General features: G+C 43.8%; 1 protein-coding gene across 1 annotated transcript; it reads left to right on the forward strand.

Moving 5' to 3' along the window:
- The first annotated feature begins 1,549 nt into the window (after positions 1–1,549).
- On the forward strand, positions 1,550–9,901 carry kitlga (kit ligand a). Its single transcript, XM_068739971.1, has 10 exons — positions 1,550–1,579; positions 4,376–4,486; positions 4,774–4,830; positions 5,295–5,447; positions 5,553–5,733; positions 7,390–7,443; positions 8,485–8,576; positions 8,714–8,823; positions 9,098–9,163; positions 9,789–9,901. Exons 1-9 carry the CDS (start codon positions 1,550–1,552, stop codon positions 9,126–9,128), a joined length of 819 nt encoding a protein of 272 aa, XP_068596072.1. The 3' UTR covers positions 9,129–9,163; positions 9,789–9,901.
- The last annotated feature ends 7,820 nt before the right edge of the window (positions 9,902–17,721 follow it).

Here is a 17,721-nt window from a genome sequence, read left to right on the forward strand (position 1 = left end):
AATGACTGAAAGGCTGACGTGAAACACTTATTAAAGCCAAACCCTGTTACAACCCTATTATACCACCCTATTACAACCCTATTACAACTTGATTGCGACTTAACGCATACGACAATTTCAACAATCAGCAAAATGAATATTTTGTCTCAATTTCTTTACAAAATAAATTTGCAACACTTGTACTCATATTACTTCAACAGATTTTTTTTCCAATCAAGCAATTTAATGTAAAAGCAAACAACCTGGAACCTGAAGTATCACACGGGGTTGTTTGACTGCTTCCTTGTAGATATTACGTTTCTGACATTTTTTTTTCTGCACCGCCTAGAATTCATTACAGGAAGTTACCGGTTACAGAATGAATATGAATGCATATTTCTTTTTAGACAGTCCTGCATAGAAGCTGCCATCTTCAGATGGGTAAATGATCCCACGAAGAATGTCTATGATCCTGTTTCACTCTCACAAAAGGAATGTTTAAACATGTACCGCTATAAATTCCAGACAGCTTTCAGCGTGTCCACGAGTAGCGTCTGCCCTCGAAGGACCAAAGACACTTCAGTGCTCACGTTATGAAACTCTTCCGGGAGCCTCTAATCCTTTTGTCCTACACCAAAGGTTTGCTAATGGACGTACAACTAGTTTCTCTCCAGCAGGGAAGGAGGCGTCTTTATTAGTGCTGTCAAATGTGAGCGATTCATTAATTACAGATCATTATGATCTGTAATTAATGAATCTCTTTTTTAATCTTACCTAAAAATTGCAGGGAAAAGTCCTCAACTTAAATTCATTATATTATTGTGACAGATCAAAAGATTGATATATAACAAACAGTCAATTATTGTTTGACTTGAATCAGAAAACTTTGGTTGTACTCACCCGCAAAGAAAAGCCACATGAAATGTTATTAGTTATTAGTCTAAAAATAAAATGCGGCACTGCCAGCTCTGCGTTCCGGCCTTAAGCGTGATCAAACGCGTTGAAAACACAGAGCACTACTCTGCAGGCTATTACTGAGCTAAATGCAGTCAAAATAAGACACATCCAGGGGTGTGCAGCGTCGTAGTCTAGTTCTCCTACGCTGCAGGAGATCCGTTTGGGTCAAGGTTAGGGTTCTTAACACGGGTCAGCGGGAACCATCCATTCCACCAAGAAGGAAATTTATGTGATTGATGCCGTTTGTCTGTCTGTTAGCAGCATCACAGAAAACCTGCTGGATGGATCTGGATGAATAAAAATCTGAAGATGTGTCTTGGTCTAACTTAGATCCATTAAATTCTGAGAGAGATCTGAATACCTATCTGGATTTTCCCATTTACTTATTATATATCTTGTAAAATCTGCATTCAATTCAGTCACCAAAACTCACGGTCGTGAGCCATGGAGGAGGTCTGCGCTCTTCAACTTCAAGTTCTTGAAGTTTGTCCAACCATGTGAGTTTTGTGTGTTTTTCTAAAGTAAGTAATTTCACTCGTTGAATGATTTATGTCTGACACTTCGGCATTAGGCCCCACATGCCGACTTAACTTTTCAACAAACGCTGGAGGGCATGGCGGTGTTGAGTGAAACTTTGAGTCAGGTGAGGCGTGAAGAAAGATCACATGATACTGTTTGTACCCATTTCTGCACAGTTCTAATACACATCTGTGGATCCACTCCTGTTACTGCTGTTTTTGTGGTGGGTTCTGTACTCGTATGTGTTTTTAACTTGGTGTATTTTTGTGCATGTCCTGCAGCATAGCGCTGCAGCTGGCTTTTTATTATTGTCGTTATCTTCTGTTACATGTTGCCCGATTGCACCGAAACAAATTCCTGCTCTGTGAACCTGCATTGACAATGGCAGTAAACTGATTCTGATTCTGAGTTAAAGCATCACGACCCACCTACACTGGTGGAAACAAAGATCCTGTCCCTTTATGCTCATTCTTCATCTCACTTTTACTAGAATGAAAGATTTGCTTAAACATTAGGGCCAAACATAATTTATATTCCATGCACGCATTCGCCAACGGCGCTCCGTGCGTACGTGGTTCACGCCGCTGCAGAACAACATATTTGTCTCTACAACATATCCGAAGCCTTTGTTTGGCCTCTGTTGACGATTAGTTAGGGTTAGCGGACAAAGACGGATTGAAGTGAATAACATGCCATCCGACCTTTACATAATGCTTTTCTTCGGCCTTTCCTGCTGCTGATGGATCATTGTTCCGTTCTCTTCCTGTTGTGGTTTTGAAGGAACACAGTGTCAGACTCTTCAGATCTGAGAATGACAGATCAGTCAGCTGCAGACGGTGAGAGTGCAACGAGTTCCATCAACATGTCTTTGGTTTTCAGGGCTTTGCCGGAAAAATCAAAGGAACAAAATCCTGTTTTACGAGTTGAAGTGCCTGAAGAGTGTCTGGGATTTATTTTTTATCCCTCTAACTAATTCCCAACTCAATTTCAACATCGCTGAGTTTTCTGAGTTTGGCTCCAGCTGGCACTAATCTCCGGTTTGATGGGAATTGTTTCCCGTTGCATAATGGGGGCAAACTGACGCCCCCATTAGGAGACGAGCCGAACGTAAGTCCAAGCAGTTATGAGAGGCAGTAAAATAACTGCAAGCAGATGCATGTCAAAAGAGCCCCTCATGTCAAGGTCCTCTTCCATTAAAGCTGCCTGCTGAGATCCAGCGTCACAAACACGTGTTTGCATTCAGTGTTCCACACCAAGAGCCTGTTTTCTGTTTTGACGACGTCCCAGAGACCTGTTCAGGTACCGGCACCTAGCAGCTAGTGGTCCAGAGTTCCTTCAATGCGTCATGTAACGCATCTCACACAAACACGCTATGAATTCTACGGTACTGACTTGGTTCTGAGATCGAGTGTTGTATAAAGCGTCTGATTTCATTTGATGGCCAACAGAACCTTGTTTCTGGACCCAAGAAACCAATACAGCTGCATATTGCATATTGTAGAACACTGTCAGATCATCTGAGGCATCGGACTCCCAAAGCCCCACCTGGTTCTGCTTGATCGACAGCACCAGAACCGAAAGGTCATGTCGGTCCCTCTCCTGTGCATGAGGGGCTCCGGAGGTTGGACCGGAGGACTAGGGAGCATGGCGCTGATTCTGTACAGCAGTCTTTAGATTTGAGGAATGAGGGGAACTCACGGTGTCGACACACAAACCGGCGCCTGGGCGACACATCGTCGCCCCGTGTTCAGTGAAGGTGTCCCGTCGTCGCCCCGTGTTCAGTGAAGGTGTCCCGTCGTCGCCCCGTGTTCGGTGAAGGTGTCCCGTCGTCGCCCCGTGTTCGGTGAAGGCGTGCCATCATTGTCCCATGTTTGACGACGGTGTCCCGCGTTGTTGCTGCTTTCTATGGCGCCTTTCTGCAGGGCCAGATGCACCCAGGGCTGAAGTTTTATATGTTTGCATGTTGCAGGTTGGACCAGCTCCCGCTGGCAGGTGTGGTTTCTTTGTATGGTGTCCCTGTTAGACGCAGCGATGCAAAACCTTTAACCTGACCACCTGACCTGTTCAGAACTTTGCAGCGTATCTTTTATTTCTTGGAGAGAACCCTGACATGGTTGTGTCTCAGCTGAATGCATTGGACAGAAATATTCCGATACTTTGATAGAGTAGTAAACAGAATTATGAACATGTTACTGCATGAATGTGCATATTGTTTGAAGCTGTTGCAGAAATGCAATTGATTTTAACTGGTTGTCTTTTTCTTCTTTTTTTTACTCTGACAATGGATCATGGTCTTTACATGCATCATAAGATGTTGAATGAAACTTTTCATGGACGCAAAAAGTTGAGCAGCTGCCAAAGGAAGCCACGGTCATGAAACTGTTCCAGAGACGCTGTCTCCAGGAATACGTCTCTGTGCACAGAGGATATTTGACCATTAAAATGCAATCACATGGACGATGGCTGAATTCTATTTAGATGCATCTCACTGCCAAGCTGGTGCAGCTTTATAATAATGTAATGTAAATAAAAAGAACATCATGCATCATGTCATTTTTGTGCTTTTACAAGTCAAAACGTTAGCATTTATTTATAAAAAAATGAAAACTCCATTTGGCTCCCCATCATGTTCAGGGTTAGACTGACTTAGAACAGCTTCATCATATATCTGGAATGATTCACTTGATACCCATGTCACTTTTGCATCCCTGTGGAAAACTGCCATGTCTTCAACCAAAACTCCGTCCCTGTCAACCGCTCCGCCTTCCAGCTATGCCTAATTTCGTAAAATCCCTTCAAGTCAAATGATACATTCCAGGAAAGGGTTCTTTGTGCGTCTCGAATTACTGATTAACTAAAGCCTGAAAATCTGATTGACATTTGAATCATAAATGGTGTGTTTCCTTCTTTTGATCTGCAGCTTTGGATACGCATTTGTGTCCATTTACTGCTGTTCATCACGGTCGGGATACATTCAAGTAGATTTGACGTCAACCCAGTGACAGATGACATCTCCAGACTCTCAGTTTTGGTAAGAACACTAAATGAAAGCCTCTCATGTCGTAACCATGGCTGTACCACCGAGCCCATTCTGGATCTGCAAGAACACGGGTTCAGGCGGCGCCGGGGAAGTTTTTTAGCATTTAATAGAACCAGATATATTTCAACCCGTAATGATAGTAAAATTAATTCATACTGCAGTGACTTATAGATGTGTTGGAGACAAACAGGCTGTGGTGGGTTTGCATTTTCATTTAGGACTAACCTGCTTTAATTTTTCCACGCATGATGTCCTTTGTCTTTTTTGCTTTTTTGCAGAGACATAATATTCCTAAAGATTACAAAATTCCTGTTCATTACATTCCAAAAGAAGGGGTGAGTATCATGGTATTCGCCCCCAGGAAAAAAAAAATCATGAAATAAAAGCCTCTTTGTTCATCTGTTTGTTGGCTTGTGACCAGCAGATTTGAAAATATTACGACCCTATCTCTGCAATTAGGCACATTCACACTTCAAATGTGCAGAATCTCACTTTTATTTTAGAGCTTGTACCAATACGCATGCTGACAAACTCAAAATGTGCACAAACACCAGTAAGAAGCCCGGGAACAATGGTCGTTTCCTCAGCTACAGCTTCACGCCACACTCGGCTGACCTCCGTTTGCACAGTACAACTTTTGTGTCATCTCCCAAATGCAGTCTAACATCCAGCCGGGAGATTTATCACACATTACAGTCCAAAAAAAAGTCCTTTCAAACCCGCCAGGGTGACATTTCACTTAATCTAATTAGTCATTAGCCGGTGTCCTCATGCCATGTCTCTGCTCTTCTTCCTGCAGGGTGGGATGTGTTGGGTGAAATTAAATATCTTCTACTTGGAGGAGAGTTTACAAGATTTAGCGCACAAGTTTGGAAACATTTCATCCAACAGAAAAGATATTAGCATATTCATCCAAATGATGCAGGAGCTGCGGCTGAGCTTGGGGTCTGTGGTGAGTTCAGGCGGCGCCATCCTCCGCTGGAGGCGTTGTCATGACAGCCGTGTTAAGGATGCAGCAGTGTGTGAACCCTAACCGCTGTGCCTTTTGTCTCTGCAGGAGCCAATCATGTATGACTTCGAGTGCCACTACAGGGAAGAGAGGTGGTCGACGGCGCGATACTTCGACTTCGTCAAAGAATTCCTCATAGCTGCACAGAATAGAGAGGACTCAGACGACTGTGACCCCCCCCCCTGTCCGACCACGCCGTCCACCGTCTCCACAGAGCAACTATTACGAGGTGTCTATTGACAATAAGTGCTGTTTATATTGCTGTGCATGTTAACAGCTAGCAGGGACCGGATGGTTAATAGATGTAGAGAATTAGTACTATATTATGACACAGATTCATGACTGAAGGTTTGTGTACCATTCATTATCAGTTATTAAGGGTCAGCGTCTAATGTTTTGATAATGTTTCCCGATCAAGCAGAAATATGGGTCAATTTGAGCAGCTCCAGGTTTTGGACTTGAACCTTTGGGTTAGTTGATCCTTAAACCTTTATCTGCTGTGCGGTTGTAGCTTCATGCATTTTACTGCAGAACAAACTGCAGCCTCAGATTTTCCTAAATGTTTACTGTTGTTTGGCCGGGTTTATTCTTCATGTTGCAATACTATTCAGTACTCCAGCTTTATTAAGGAACAAGCATCCGGCTTTTGTGATTTCTAAAAATCTCTCCCAGATTTGATTACCAGTGGTTTAAATAATTGTGAAATGAGCCGAAAAATATGTTTGTTGTCTTGGGCTGGAGCTTAATGGATCTGGTTTGCTGTCAGAGCACCGTTCCAGACATGCATGTGAGCTCAGGAAGGATGAACAGGAATAGTTCATGCAGAGCTTCCCATGGAAGAAAGCTCTGAGATATACGGCCTGATACAGACCAGATGTTATCTATATTTATGGCAGTAAAGTCTGTTATGTCCTGCGTTCATCGTTCATTAAGCCAAACACTGGCAGGACATCTGAAATGCTTCTGTCTCTGCTTGGAACTCACATTTTAGACTCTATGTTGGATTAAACATTTTGTCTCCGTGTGGATCTCAAATCTCACAAATATAGGAACTAAACAACGACAAGAAACCATTTGTTATGTCGTCTGATATCATCCATAATGGCTGGGAACACGAGCTTGTTAGGGATTTAGTGACCGTTCGGGATTTGACACACATGGCTGACTGTTTTAAACCGGTGACGTTCCAAGTCATGAGATTGTCGTATTTACCCCATTGTGTGAACGGGCTCTAATTAGGACAGATCTCTTGTGGCCTTTTCGATTCAATTTTATTTCTATAACACCAGATCACAACAGAAAGTTAGCTCAAGGCACTTTACAGGAGTAGCAGGGAAAGACCTGCAAGGAGAAAACAGAACCCAACTTGTCCCACAAGAGCAAGAACTTTGGCAACGGAGGCAAGGAAAAACATCCCTTTACCTAAGGCTCATAGTGGACGGCCATCTGTCTGGACCAGCTGGGTTAAGAAGGAGAGAGAGAGAGAGAGAGACAGCAGTAGAAAGACAGAGAGACAATGACAGAGTGGGAGAGACAGAGACAAGGACAGGTAGGAGGAGAGCCAAAAACAAAGAGAGGGAGAGAGTGTGATAGAGAGCAGGAGCAGACTGAGGGAGGATGTCCCCAGACAAAGCAGGTGAAAAGGAAGAAAGGAGCCGAAACCTGATTGTATGTGTGTTGAATGCAGACCAATCTTCCGATCTTCCCAAGCACTGGGCTTTTCTGTGCCTGAGTGGTCCAATCGGATCTTTCATGTGTGTGTGTGAAGTAAAAAATGGCTAACGTTTTAGCAGCAGTTAAAGAAAAATCTTTCCCATCCTGTTTATTCCCAGACGTTCCACTTTTGGAAACTTAATCTCACGCATTTTCTCCTTCCTCCTTCCAGAATCACCGACAGCGGGCAGTAACAATGCAGGGTGTGCAACAGGCTGCAAACCACGTAAGTTTGAAATCGTCAATAATTATGTGAAAACGAGCTTTGGTCCAACGAGCTATGGGTTAATCGAGTCGAACTGCTGCTTCCCAATAACAACTTTTCCTGCGTTCACAAGTGAGTCACCCAACTTCCCGGGGGCAAATGCAGACAAATCCCATGATTAACGTCACTCACAACTTCACACACCTGATCAAGGGAACTCTAGTCTCCTCTATTCATGGAACGGGACATTCTTGTCTTTGTTAAAATGAGGAACACATCAAAAACATGTTCATCTTTAATCATGTCGGTTGCTCTAATTCAGCCCTTTAAGGCTTTTATTGAGGCATTTCCGATGCTTGTTGCATCCAATTTAAAGTCGTTTTCACACCTGACCAATCAGAGTCTGTTCGATTTGGGAGCTGAAAGTCACAACATTGTTGCATTTAAATTACATTAAGTTACATTTACACTGAGTTACCGTTACAACTGGCCCTTTGAGGGCAACCAAAATGCTGATGTGGCCCTCGGAGAAAATGAGTTTGACACCCCTGATCGAGAGAAAGTCTATGTCGAGGTGACTAGAGGGGAACTGCGGTACTGCATGAGGAAGTCTGGAGTGGCAGAGAAGTATGTCAGAGGAGTTCAGGACATGTATGACAGCAGTGAAGTGTGCAGTAGGAGTAACAGGGAGTTTACTGTAGAGGTGGGATGCATCAGGGATCAGCTCTGAGCCCCTTTTTGTTTGCATGGTGATGGATAGACTAACAGATGAGGTGAGACAGGAAGCTCCTTAAAATATGATGTTTGCAGATGACATTGTGATCAGCAGGGAGCAGGTAGAGGAGAATTTAGAGAAGTGGAGGGAGACCCCTCATGGGACAAGAAGAAAGTACAGTAGTAGATTGTCAGGAAATACTAATAAATCTTTAGACAATAAAAGCGACACAATCATTACGTGACAACAACAAACTCCCACTCCGAATGTTTAAAAGCATCTTCAATGAGTCTGAAAAGGACAGGAAGAGGAAGCAGCGAGTTGATTGTTTTTCTTTCTCACCTCAGATCCGAGCGCTCTGACCGAGGCGATGGAGCGAAGCCTTTTCTCCTTGCTGTTCATTCCACTCCTAGCCCTGGTATTCCTGCTTGTGTGGAAGGTGAGCCGCCCATTAACACTCATCCCTTTACCTCCTACACGCTTAGCGGTTATATTTATGATTCTCGCTCTGCTGACCACATTGTTCTGAGTCATGATGATTTAAGCTGATGGAGCTGATTTCTTCTCCTGAAACAGGTTCGATCACGGAGGAACGAGGACAACGTCCAGCAGAATCCTGGAGAAAGTGGACACTTCACAGGAACAGAAGGGGCTGCGTCACCACTAGATCATGAAATGTCAGAAATGTGAGCTCTAAAATTCTCTAGTCTACGTCACAGGAGATTAAATGAAGGCAGCAGTTAACATTTCTGTCAGTAAATTCGGACATTGTGTTATGTGGATAAATATTGTGGAGGATTTTAAGTTGTGTCTCTATTCCCGTTCGGACAGTTTAATTTATCTCATTTGGAATTTAAAATGGTTTCCCTTTGGTTTAAATCTTATTGTAGACATCAAACAGTCTTCTTGAAACTTTCTGTTTAGATTAACATCTTTTTTTTCTTTTTTGTTCAATTTCAGAAGCAAGTTCACCATCACTGAAAGTGTGTAAAGTGCCCGACCCTCCAATGTTACTCAGTTTGATTGGTGAGTTTTTAAATTAGGTTTTATTCAAAGCTGGAGTCCATTCTAAAAGCTATGAAAACACTCATAGAGCACAGACCTCCCCCAAACTGCTCGTTCCCCTCCTAACTGTATTAACACGGATCAGCACCGAAAGGTTCTAGATTGTTCTTGGTATCTTTATGCACCAACCATGAAAAGTCAAAGTGAATCAGAGTTGATGTGTATTTTTAACAAATTCTTGAATCCATAAATGGGTTTTAATGTTAAAATGTAATATTTGTTCCTGACCTCATTCTGGATCAGAACTAGAAGACATTTTTCATGATGGTTCATATCGGACCCCTTTATGACTGGGATTTTTGGTGAGTAAATTGAATGCAGATTTTACAAGATAGGATTTTTTTTTAAAGCCGCCATTATAAGTAAATGGGAAAATCCAGACGGGTATCCGGATCGCTCTCAGAATTTAATGGATCTAAGTTGGACCAAGACCCATCTTCAGATTTTTATTCATCCAGATCCATCCAGCAGTTCTTCTGCAATCCTGCTAACAGATAGAACCTCCTTGGCGGAGATAAAAATGAGTCTGGTCTGAATCCTTTCCTGCCGCTGACCTCAAACTCTTTTCTCCTGTTTGTGTCCACAGGTGAAGCAGAAATCCACAATGAGTTCTCAGAAGTAAAAAAGACCTGTTCTCGACTGCTCTCCTGATTCCCGACTGCAGAATCGCCGTTGTCATGATTCTTCTGCTCGATCTCCTGCTACCATACGGATAAGCCTGCCTTCCATGCAAGACTGCATCGACCCCATGCTTTTGGAAAAGGCCGTGAGATCTTAGCAGAGCAAACACCCCGTCCCACCCTCCTCCAGATCATCCATCCATCCTTCAGATCCCTCTGCGTGGTGAACTCACCTTGAACATGTTGCTACCTACCGTCTGTCTGCGTTTCTGGACCGGATCAAATCAGAAAGTGACTGACACTGGCTATGGCTTCAACTGAGGCATGAATTCCTACCTCTGGCGATGTCTGTGTTATCATGTCAAACATTGTAGTTCCAAGGCGTAGTCACATTGTCCGGTTAAGGCGTGCACCCAGGGGGCTGGATGACCTATTTATTTATTGGTGGCGGCTCTCAGCTGCTGTTGTTGATGCAAATGAAATGTCTTGATCATTTAAGCGCACCTCTACTAACAAGTCACATTTAAATATAATCTGTATACTAACACTTAGTACACACACATAATTAAAACTAAAACCCCACACACATTCCTGAGCAAGTAACGTTTCCTGATGCCGTTGTTCCGACCCGGTTTATCGAGGCTCTGTGAATGGATCGCATGGAGAAAAATCACCCATGACAAACAAGCTTCTGCGTGGAACCCATTGCAACCAGTGAAATCCGGCTTTCCAGTAAAGACGAGCAGGGATTGCTGCGGAGGACATGGTTGTTTTGTTTTTCACAAGGTGTGAATTTAGAGCAAAAGTGTCAGCCATTTATCAGAGAATTTGGCGAGATTTCTGAGATTAAAATCAAGCTTCTTGGTTATGTTCGATCCACAAAACTCCCCCAGTGGGAATCCATGCAGACCTAAATGTCAAGTTTGCCTTAAAGATGCGCCAAAAAACGCTGTCAAAGGAAGCGTGCTGTTGTTTCGTTCGTACGTGGAACACAAGCAGGGACCTGTTTCAGACTCACTGGATTCATACATGGAGCAGGAAATGAAAGTACTGGTTGATGAATCTGAAGCTAGCTGCTGTAGCTGCAGCAAGCGCATTCCAAGGATAGAGCGATGTGCCCCTCCCTGACTCCGCCCCTTCACCTTCCCTCGGCTCTGACGAGCCGGGATCAGGAGATGCTGCATCCCTCAGTGATAGCGATTAATTTCAGAACCGCGAGGAGAAAAGGGTTTAAACGTGTACAGTAAATAGGGCTCGACTCCCGCTAGGCCTTGTCGATCAGTAAATCGATTTTAAGGATCAATATGGAGCGTATGAAAGACGAGTGTGAACAAGGCACGCTGGCTGTGACCTTTTCCTTGCAGGCTGCTGTGAATAGTTGACGAAGATGACGTGACAGGCCACCTGGATGACGTGACAGGTCACAAACATCCGTTTCGGGTCTCGCTTTTCTATCATGTTTGCGGTCTTATTTTGTTCCATGGCCATTCTTGAGTTTGTGCCTTGTTGGACTAGTGTGAATGTAAAAAAGCGTGTCTATATTTCTGTGTGGTAGCAGAAAGTGGAGAGATGATTACAGACTAGAATAATGTCAATGTCAATAACTCAATGGATCCGTGCCCCCCGCCCATGTAAAACCTGCTGACATTCCTGCCACACAGCGCTGTGTAGCCTTCGTAACCTTTAGCAAACAGTTCAATTGCTAACTCTGCTTATCTTGTGTGTATTTGAGACTATATGTTGGGAGTTTTTCTCATAGAACAAAATACTACCCATTTAAAAACGCATACCACATTGGTGTTGGAATAGTCGGAAACAGCAGTACCTTTCAGCATCAATATCTGGAAGTCTTTGGTGTGGTATTTATTTTCCTCATTCAAAAATCCATTTTTGAAGAACGTAATTTTTATTCTAATAGTTACGTCGATGTTTTTAACCTGCCTCATATTATTTATGGCTTAAAGCTAAAGTGTGTGATAGAAACATTTACCACATTGGAGTCTGAATAGTCAGATACTTTATGTGAAATTTGCAGTGCAGTAAATTCTGTTTTTAACCTATTATTACTATTCAAAGATGGATTTTCGAACAATGAAGCGTATCTGCGGCAGATTATCTCTTTAGGTTTTGCATCTCTACACTGTAATGTGCAGTTCCCAGTATTATGACAGACACACAGGTTAGACTAGCCAAAGCAAAAAAAACAAAGTATACCATATTTTAAATACTTTTTTTTATTAATAGTTATGAATATTATGAGCTGCGACAGGTCTAAGCTGTGAACAAAAAATAAAACAGAAAAAAGGTCTCCCAGTTTCCTGTCTTTGCGAGCGCCTCAAACAGCTTGACTGACTGATGCATGGAGATCACAAAGTCAAGTGGCAGCAAAGCGCCGGTCCGGAGAACGGGTGTAAACTACTGGTCCAATGCTGTGTGGTCTGACATCCAGCAGAACGTCAAACTGAACTGTGCTTTCAGGCTTGACGGAGCCAATCGGCAGCGTCAAAATCCAATGGCTCAAGACAGGAAATAACTTTGGGTGCCAAAAAGCAAATATAATTATTGCCCAGTTGGTTTTCTGGGTGAAAAACTCTACTGTATTGTGTACTTTTGTATAAATGTAAAGAAACATATATGAAATATGAATAAAGTACATGTATCCAACTGTTATTCGTTTGCTTGCATTGGTGTACAATCGAGTCTTTCTTCGTGGATTTAATGTATTTATATTACCGGTAGTGTTATTGTAAAGATTAAGTTCACTAAATTACCTCAGAGTTTACTCAAGGAAAGCTCAGAGGAAACATGTCAGAACCATTCTTCTGTTTCTAATTCTACCGTTATATTAAGCATCAGCAGCAGCTGGAACACACAGCTTCCATTCCAATGTCAGAATGGTGGCGGCGTATCTCCCAGTTTAACGTGACCTTCAGTATCTCAACGCTGTTACACAAAAACACACACTCATCTCAGCTGGTGCTGAAACATCATGCTCAGTGCTCGCCTTTGATTGTTAGCTCTGGTCGACATTCAAAGCCGTCTGCTTGTTTCAGGAATGCTTGTTGTTCTGTCTTTTGGAGATCAGAGAATGTTGTCTCACAAATGAACAAAGGCTTCAAACTCAAAGTCTTTAAACAGTGAACTAATTATACTATAGAAATTACATTGACTTTTACAACTTGAATGCTCCCGTTTGCTGTAGTTTGCTGGTGATTTGGAATTAGATTTAAGATGGATGTATCCTGTACATATGAAGGAACTCCGCCATGCTGACCAATGATTTCATCTTCCCTTTCAGGAAACGACAGGAAGACCATGAAAAGACCATTGTTCATAAATGTATTCCCATGTTGTGTGATTGTGCCACTGGATCGGCAGCAAAGTCTGAGTTTACACACTGTGTGATGATGATGTGTGGGTTGGTATTCCTGGGTCAAACAGGCGTTGTCCAGAAGCACCTGACATTTTCAGCAACAACACAGGGAGCAACGGATTGGAAGAAAGATCACTCCCATGACCGTGTCTGATTTGATTACTTGGCTTATTTTGTCAAAAACAGCAATGAGACGCCAATGCCATTGAACACGGACCTCCGAGAGTGGACCGGTTCCAGCCAGCTGTATTTGGTTGGGCAACTTGATAGCTGATCAGTAATCTGATCAGTTGTTCATAGGTTAGAATAATGCACTAATAATAATAATGCGTCGGTTTTCTGGTTACTCAGAGACGCTTTACATTGTGCATTATTCATTCACTCCATACTTGGTGATGGTGAAGCTACTACTGTAGCCACAGCTGCCCTGGGGCAGACACAGCTGGGTAGACGCAGCTGCCCTGGTTTAGATGCAGCTGCCCTGGGTTAGATGCAGCTGCCCTGGGGTAGATGCAGCTGCCCTGGGGCAGACACAGCTGGGTAGATGCAGCTGCCCTGGGTTAGACGCAGCTGCCCTGGGGTAGATGCAGCTGCCCTGGGGCAGACACAGCTGGGTAGATGCAGCTGCCCTGGTTTAGATGCAGCTGCCCTGGGTTAGACGCAGCTGCCATGGGGTAGACACAGCGGGCCTGGGGTAGGGTTAGATCGGAATCTGTTGGTGATTGGGTGGGTTTCCCAGCATGCTTCGAGACGATGCATCCGATGTCATGAACTCTGGGTCTGGATGTTCACCAGTGTTGTTCTACACCGCTCGGGTATTAACAGATGTTTATGCAGGAAGCTGTTCCTACTGCGTTTATACCGTGGGTTGAATCGGTCACATGATTCTGCTTGGATGGCATGAGTAATGGAGTGTGGTGCAAAGATCAGGCAGGATATAACTGATCCATTCATTCCTTAGGAATAGTAGGACTATATGTACAGCAGAACACAAACTTTGGCATACTTATCGAGTAATGCTGGAAGAGATCTGCCTCGGATACACCTTAAAGACAGGACTTTGGATGCAGGTTGTTGACTGCCCACCCAATCAGAAGTTGGGAATGTTACCGGTATATTCTGTGCAATTACTCTATTATAATGGGCTGAACAGGTAAAGCAAATGTACCTTCACTTTTGATTGGGTGTGCAAGAAACACACCTGGGTGAACCTGAGCGCACCCTGGGCCCCAGCTAGCGCCGGCCTCGCTCAGATAGCTGTACGACAAAACTGATTACAGATTCCGATTGTGGTCACGATTGCAACCAAACAGAGCAACGCAGCATGGCCTAATGACAACAGCTTCACACTTGAGTGATAATATGTATAATAGAGCAGATTACATCAGCAGAAAATGTGAGAAAGAATGGAAAACAAACGAGTCGTGACGTAGCAGTATCTGTGGAAACAGGTGTGCCAGAAAAGTTGTTTGAACTAAAACTTCAAATATTTTGAGGATGTTCAGGAAGATAGATTTGGCATATCATATCCATGGATCATTGTTTACTGAGGGCATGGCACCAGCTCAGGAAATAATCCAAGTCCTTGAGCAACCTCTGTGGAAGTAGTCTCCATTGGGTAAACATGGATTTGAGGACTCCCGAGACACAGACTTTCAGAATGAAAGTGGTCACATGGTCTTGAAAGCTCATGGTCACTATAGAGCCATTGACACAGCCTTTTCAAGGGGGGACCGGTGTCACTTTATTTGGACAAAATGGCAGTGGAGGTAGTAACTTCACCGAATTGCATATCTTCATGAAAGCCAAGAAGAACTGTGATGCTGATGAATCCGGACGACAGTGAACGCAGCCGTCCTCAGCGACCACGAAGATCAGCAAACCTTTGAGACCTCTTTACCGATGAATGAGAGGATGAGGTGGAACAGGCGAGATAAATCACCTTTTTAGTGGTTTGTTTTTCTATGCTTGACAAAGTGCTGCTTGCAGCTTTGTGGTTGCAGTTGAATGGTACGACCGGTACCATTCAACTGCATTGACAGGAGAGCGAAGAATTTCCAATCAAGAAGATAATTTATCACAGCAGATGATAAATCTGTGGCTTTTAGACTCTTCAGTGAGATTGTGATCAAATGGGAATCTGGCCTAAGTGGCAGCGAGATAAGTCCCCCATGTAGTCCAGACACTGGTGGTGGTGGCTGATGACCCTGCTGAGAATGATGAGATTCAAATCAATTCAATTCAGTTTTATTTATATAGCACAAGGATCCTGTAAAGTAATCTCAAGGCACTTTACAGGATTAGCAGGGAAAGACCTGCCGGGAAAGACAGAACCCAACTTGATCCACAAAAGCAAGCACTTTGGCAACGGTTATGCAGTTGAAATGACCCCGTCCACCGGTGACAGCGGTGCACCTCTGTTTGTGCACATATTTACCTCCTCATCCATTACACATTGCATGTGGGTGTTGTTGCTTTGTGCGAGCCGGCGTCTGGTTTGGCTGTGTGGGAGGGCGGGCATTTCAGGTGCAGTCGGTAGTCACGGCTAAAGAGGCTCTGCTCTCCATACATTAACAGCAGCACGCATTAAACACAAAAGTCGCTCTCTTGAATGTATTTCAAGGCTCTTTTTTTTGTCTTTTCGGCACGTTTCCCCTCCCACTTTGACTATGAGTGTGTGTGGGAATCAGTACAGGACCTGAGTCACAGGTCGGGGGCTCTAAGGTTACTAATAGCCCACACCAATAGACTTGCGATCCACGTCTTGCCCTTTATGGGGCGCTTCCTTGTTGCCAGAGGAGAATGCATCCCCCCCCCTCCCCATGTGGGGAGTGCGATCCTGGCCAGCCCCGTCCCGGGAGGACGTAACAGGAGGCTTATCGGTGAACCGGGCTGTGCTGTAATACTCCTGTGAAATGTCTTTCAGACCGCCTCCCAATATTGATTTTTTTGGGCAGGAGGAAAATGGAGAAGGCTCCTCTCAGAAGAGCTGTAACTGGGGAGGAGGAGGAGGAGACAGGCAGAGATAGAAGACTAGGAAAGAGGAGCAGGAGCACCAATAGGGACAGAGAGAAGACGTTCCACTTGTTGGATATGAAAAGGGTTAAAGTTTACACACATAAAAGTCATCATTACCGACATCCTTTCAAGACGCCAAACGCATGAAAAGGTGGGAGGAGTTTATTTTATTTGTTTTTATGCAGCGGCAGATTCAAGTTCAACGTCTCCAACTGAACTTTTCCCTCCTGACACTGATTTGGTTTTCATATAAAACAGATGTCCAGATTCACCTTAAACCACACCCACATTCTCTTTTTAAAAAGTTTATATGTATATGTATATTCCACTTATTCTGTACATACTGACTCAACTCCACAGCCAGTGCATTCCACTCGTCTAGCAGAGGTTCCTTGTCGATAAACACATACCTTTACATTTCAGAAACTCTGAGTCGTTGTTAAACCAGTACGTTGTTAAACCCGTATTGGGGGTGCTACTGCGGACAGTCCCATGTCCACAGCAAGACAAAAGGTTTGATCAGCTTCTTTATGGTGGGGGTCATGGACATTTCTCAATCACATGGGATAAAAAAAAAAAGTCACACCGAGTAGCAGATTGCAGATGTTTGGACTTGAAGCAGAACACCAATGATGCTGGTGTTGAGGTCGGACTGGACCACTTTGTCTCTGAAGCCAGTGCCACAGAATTCACAGATTAACAGCACATCGTTAAATCATGAGGCGGTGACTGAACAAATACTTCCAGACAGTGATGGAGATAGATGCATCACCGCCGTGGGAGGAGAAGGCCCCAGAGGCCTCGCCAGCAGAGCGGGTGCCGCCCCCGCCATTTGTGATCTGTGGTCACGCCGTGATTCAGTGGCCTCCGAGTCCCACTTTCAGGCCCATTCAGCGCTACTTGAGGATGAATCACTTAACTTGAGCCTTTTATTTCTGGACAGGATCCTGTTTCTACTCTGAAGGGAACATTAGTCTGCGCCTCGCCCCCGCACCAGGACTACCACGGGCTCGATGAGCCATCTGGTCAGTTGTTTCTGTAAGCAGAATCAGATAAGTCCGAGCCAAACCGGACCTGCCACAAAGCTTCACAGTTTGATGCGCTGGTTTTGATGAATTGAAGCATCACGTAACCACACATCGATTTAAAAAACCAGTTCCCTCCCCAAAGGAGGTTCTGTTTGTCTGTCTGTTAGCAGGATTACTGAAAAACTGCTGGATGGATCTGGATGAATACAAATCTGAAGACGGGTCTAGGTCTAATTTAGATCCATTAAATTCTGAGAGCAATCCGGATACCTGTCTGGATACAAAAACATCTGGATTTTCCCATTTACTTATAATGGAGGCTTTAAAAAAAATCATATCTTGTAAAATTTGCATTCTATTCACTCACCATCCCAGTCATAAAGGGGTCCGATATGAACCACCATGAATCATACACATCAACTCTGATTCACTTTGACTTTTCATGTTTGGTGTGTAAAGATACCAAGAACAATCTAGAAC

The sequence above is a fragment of the Brachionichthys hirsutus genome, chromosome 5, assembly GCF_040956055.1.
Source record: "Brachionichthys hirsutus isolate HB-005 chromosome 5, CSIRO-AGI_Bhir_v1, whole genome shotgun sequence".
Classification (NCBI taxonomy): Eukaryota; Metazoa; Chordata; class Actinopteri; order Lophiiformes; family Brachionichthyidae; genus Brachionichthys; species Brachionichthys hirsutus.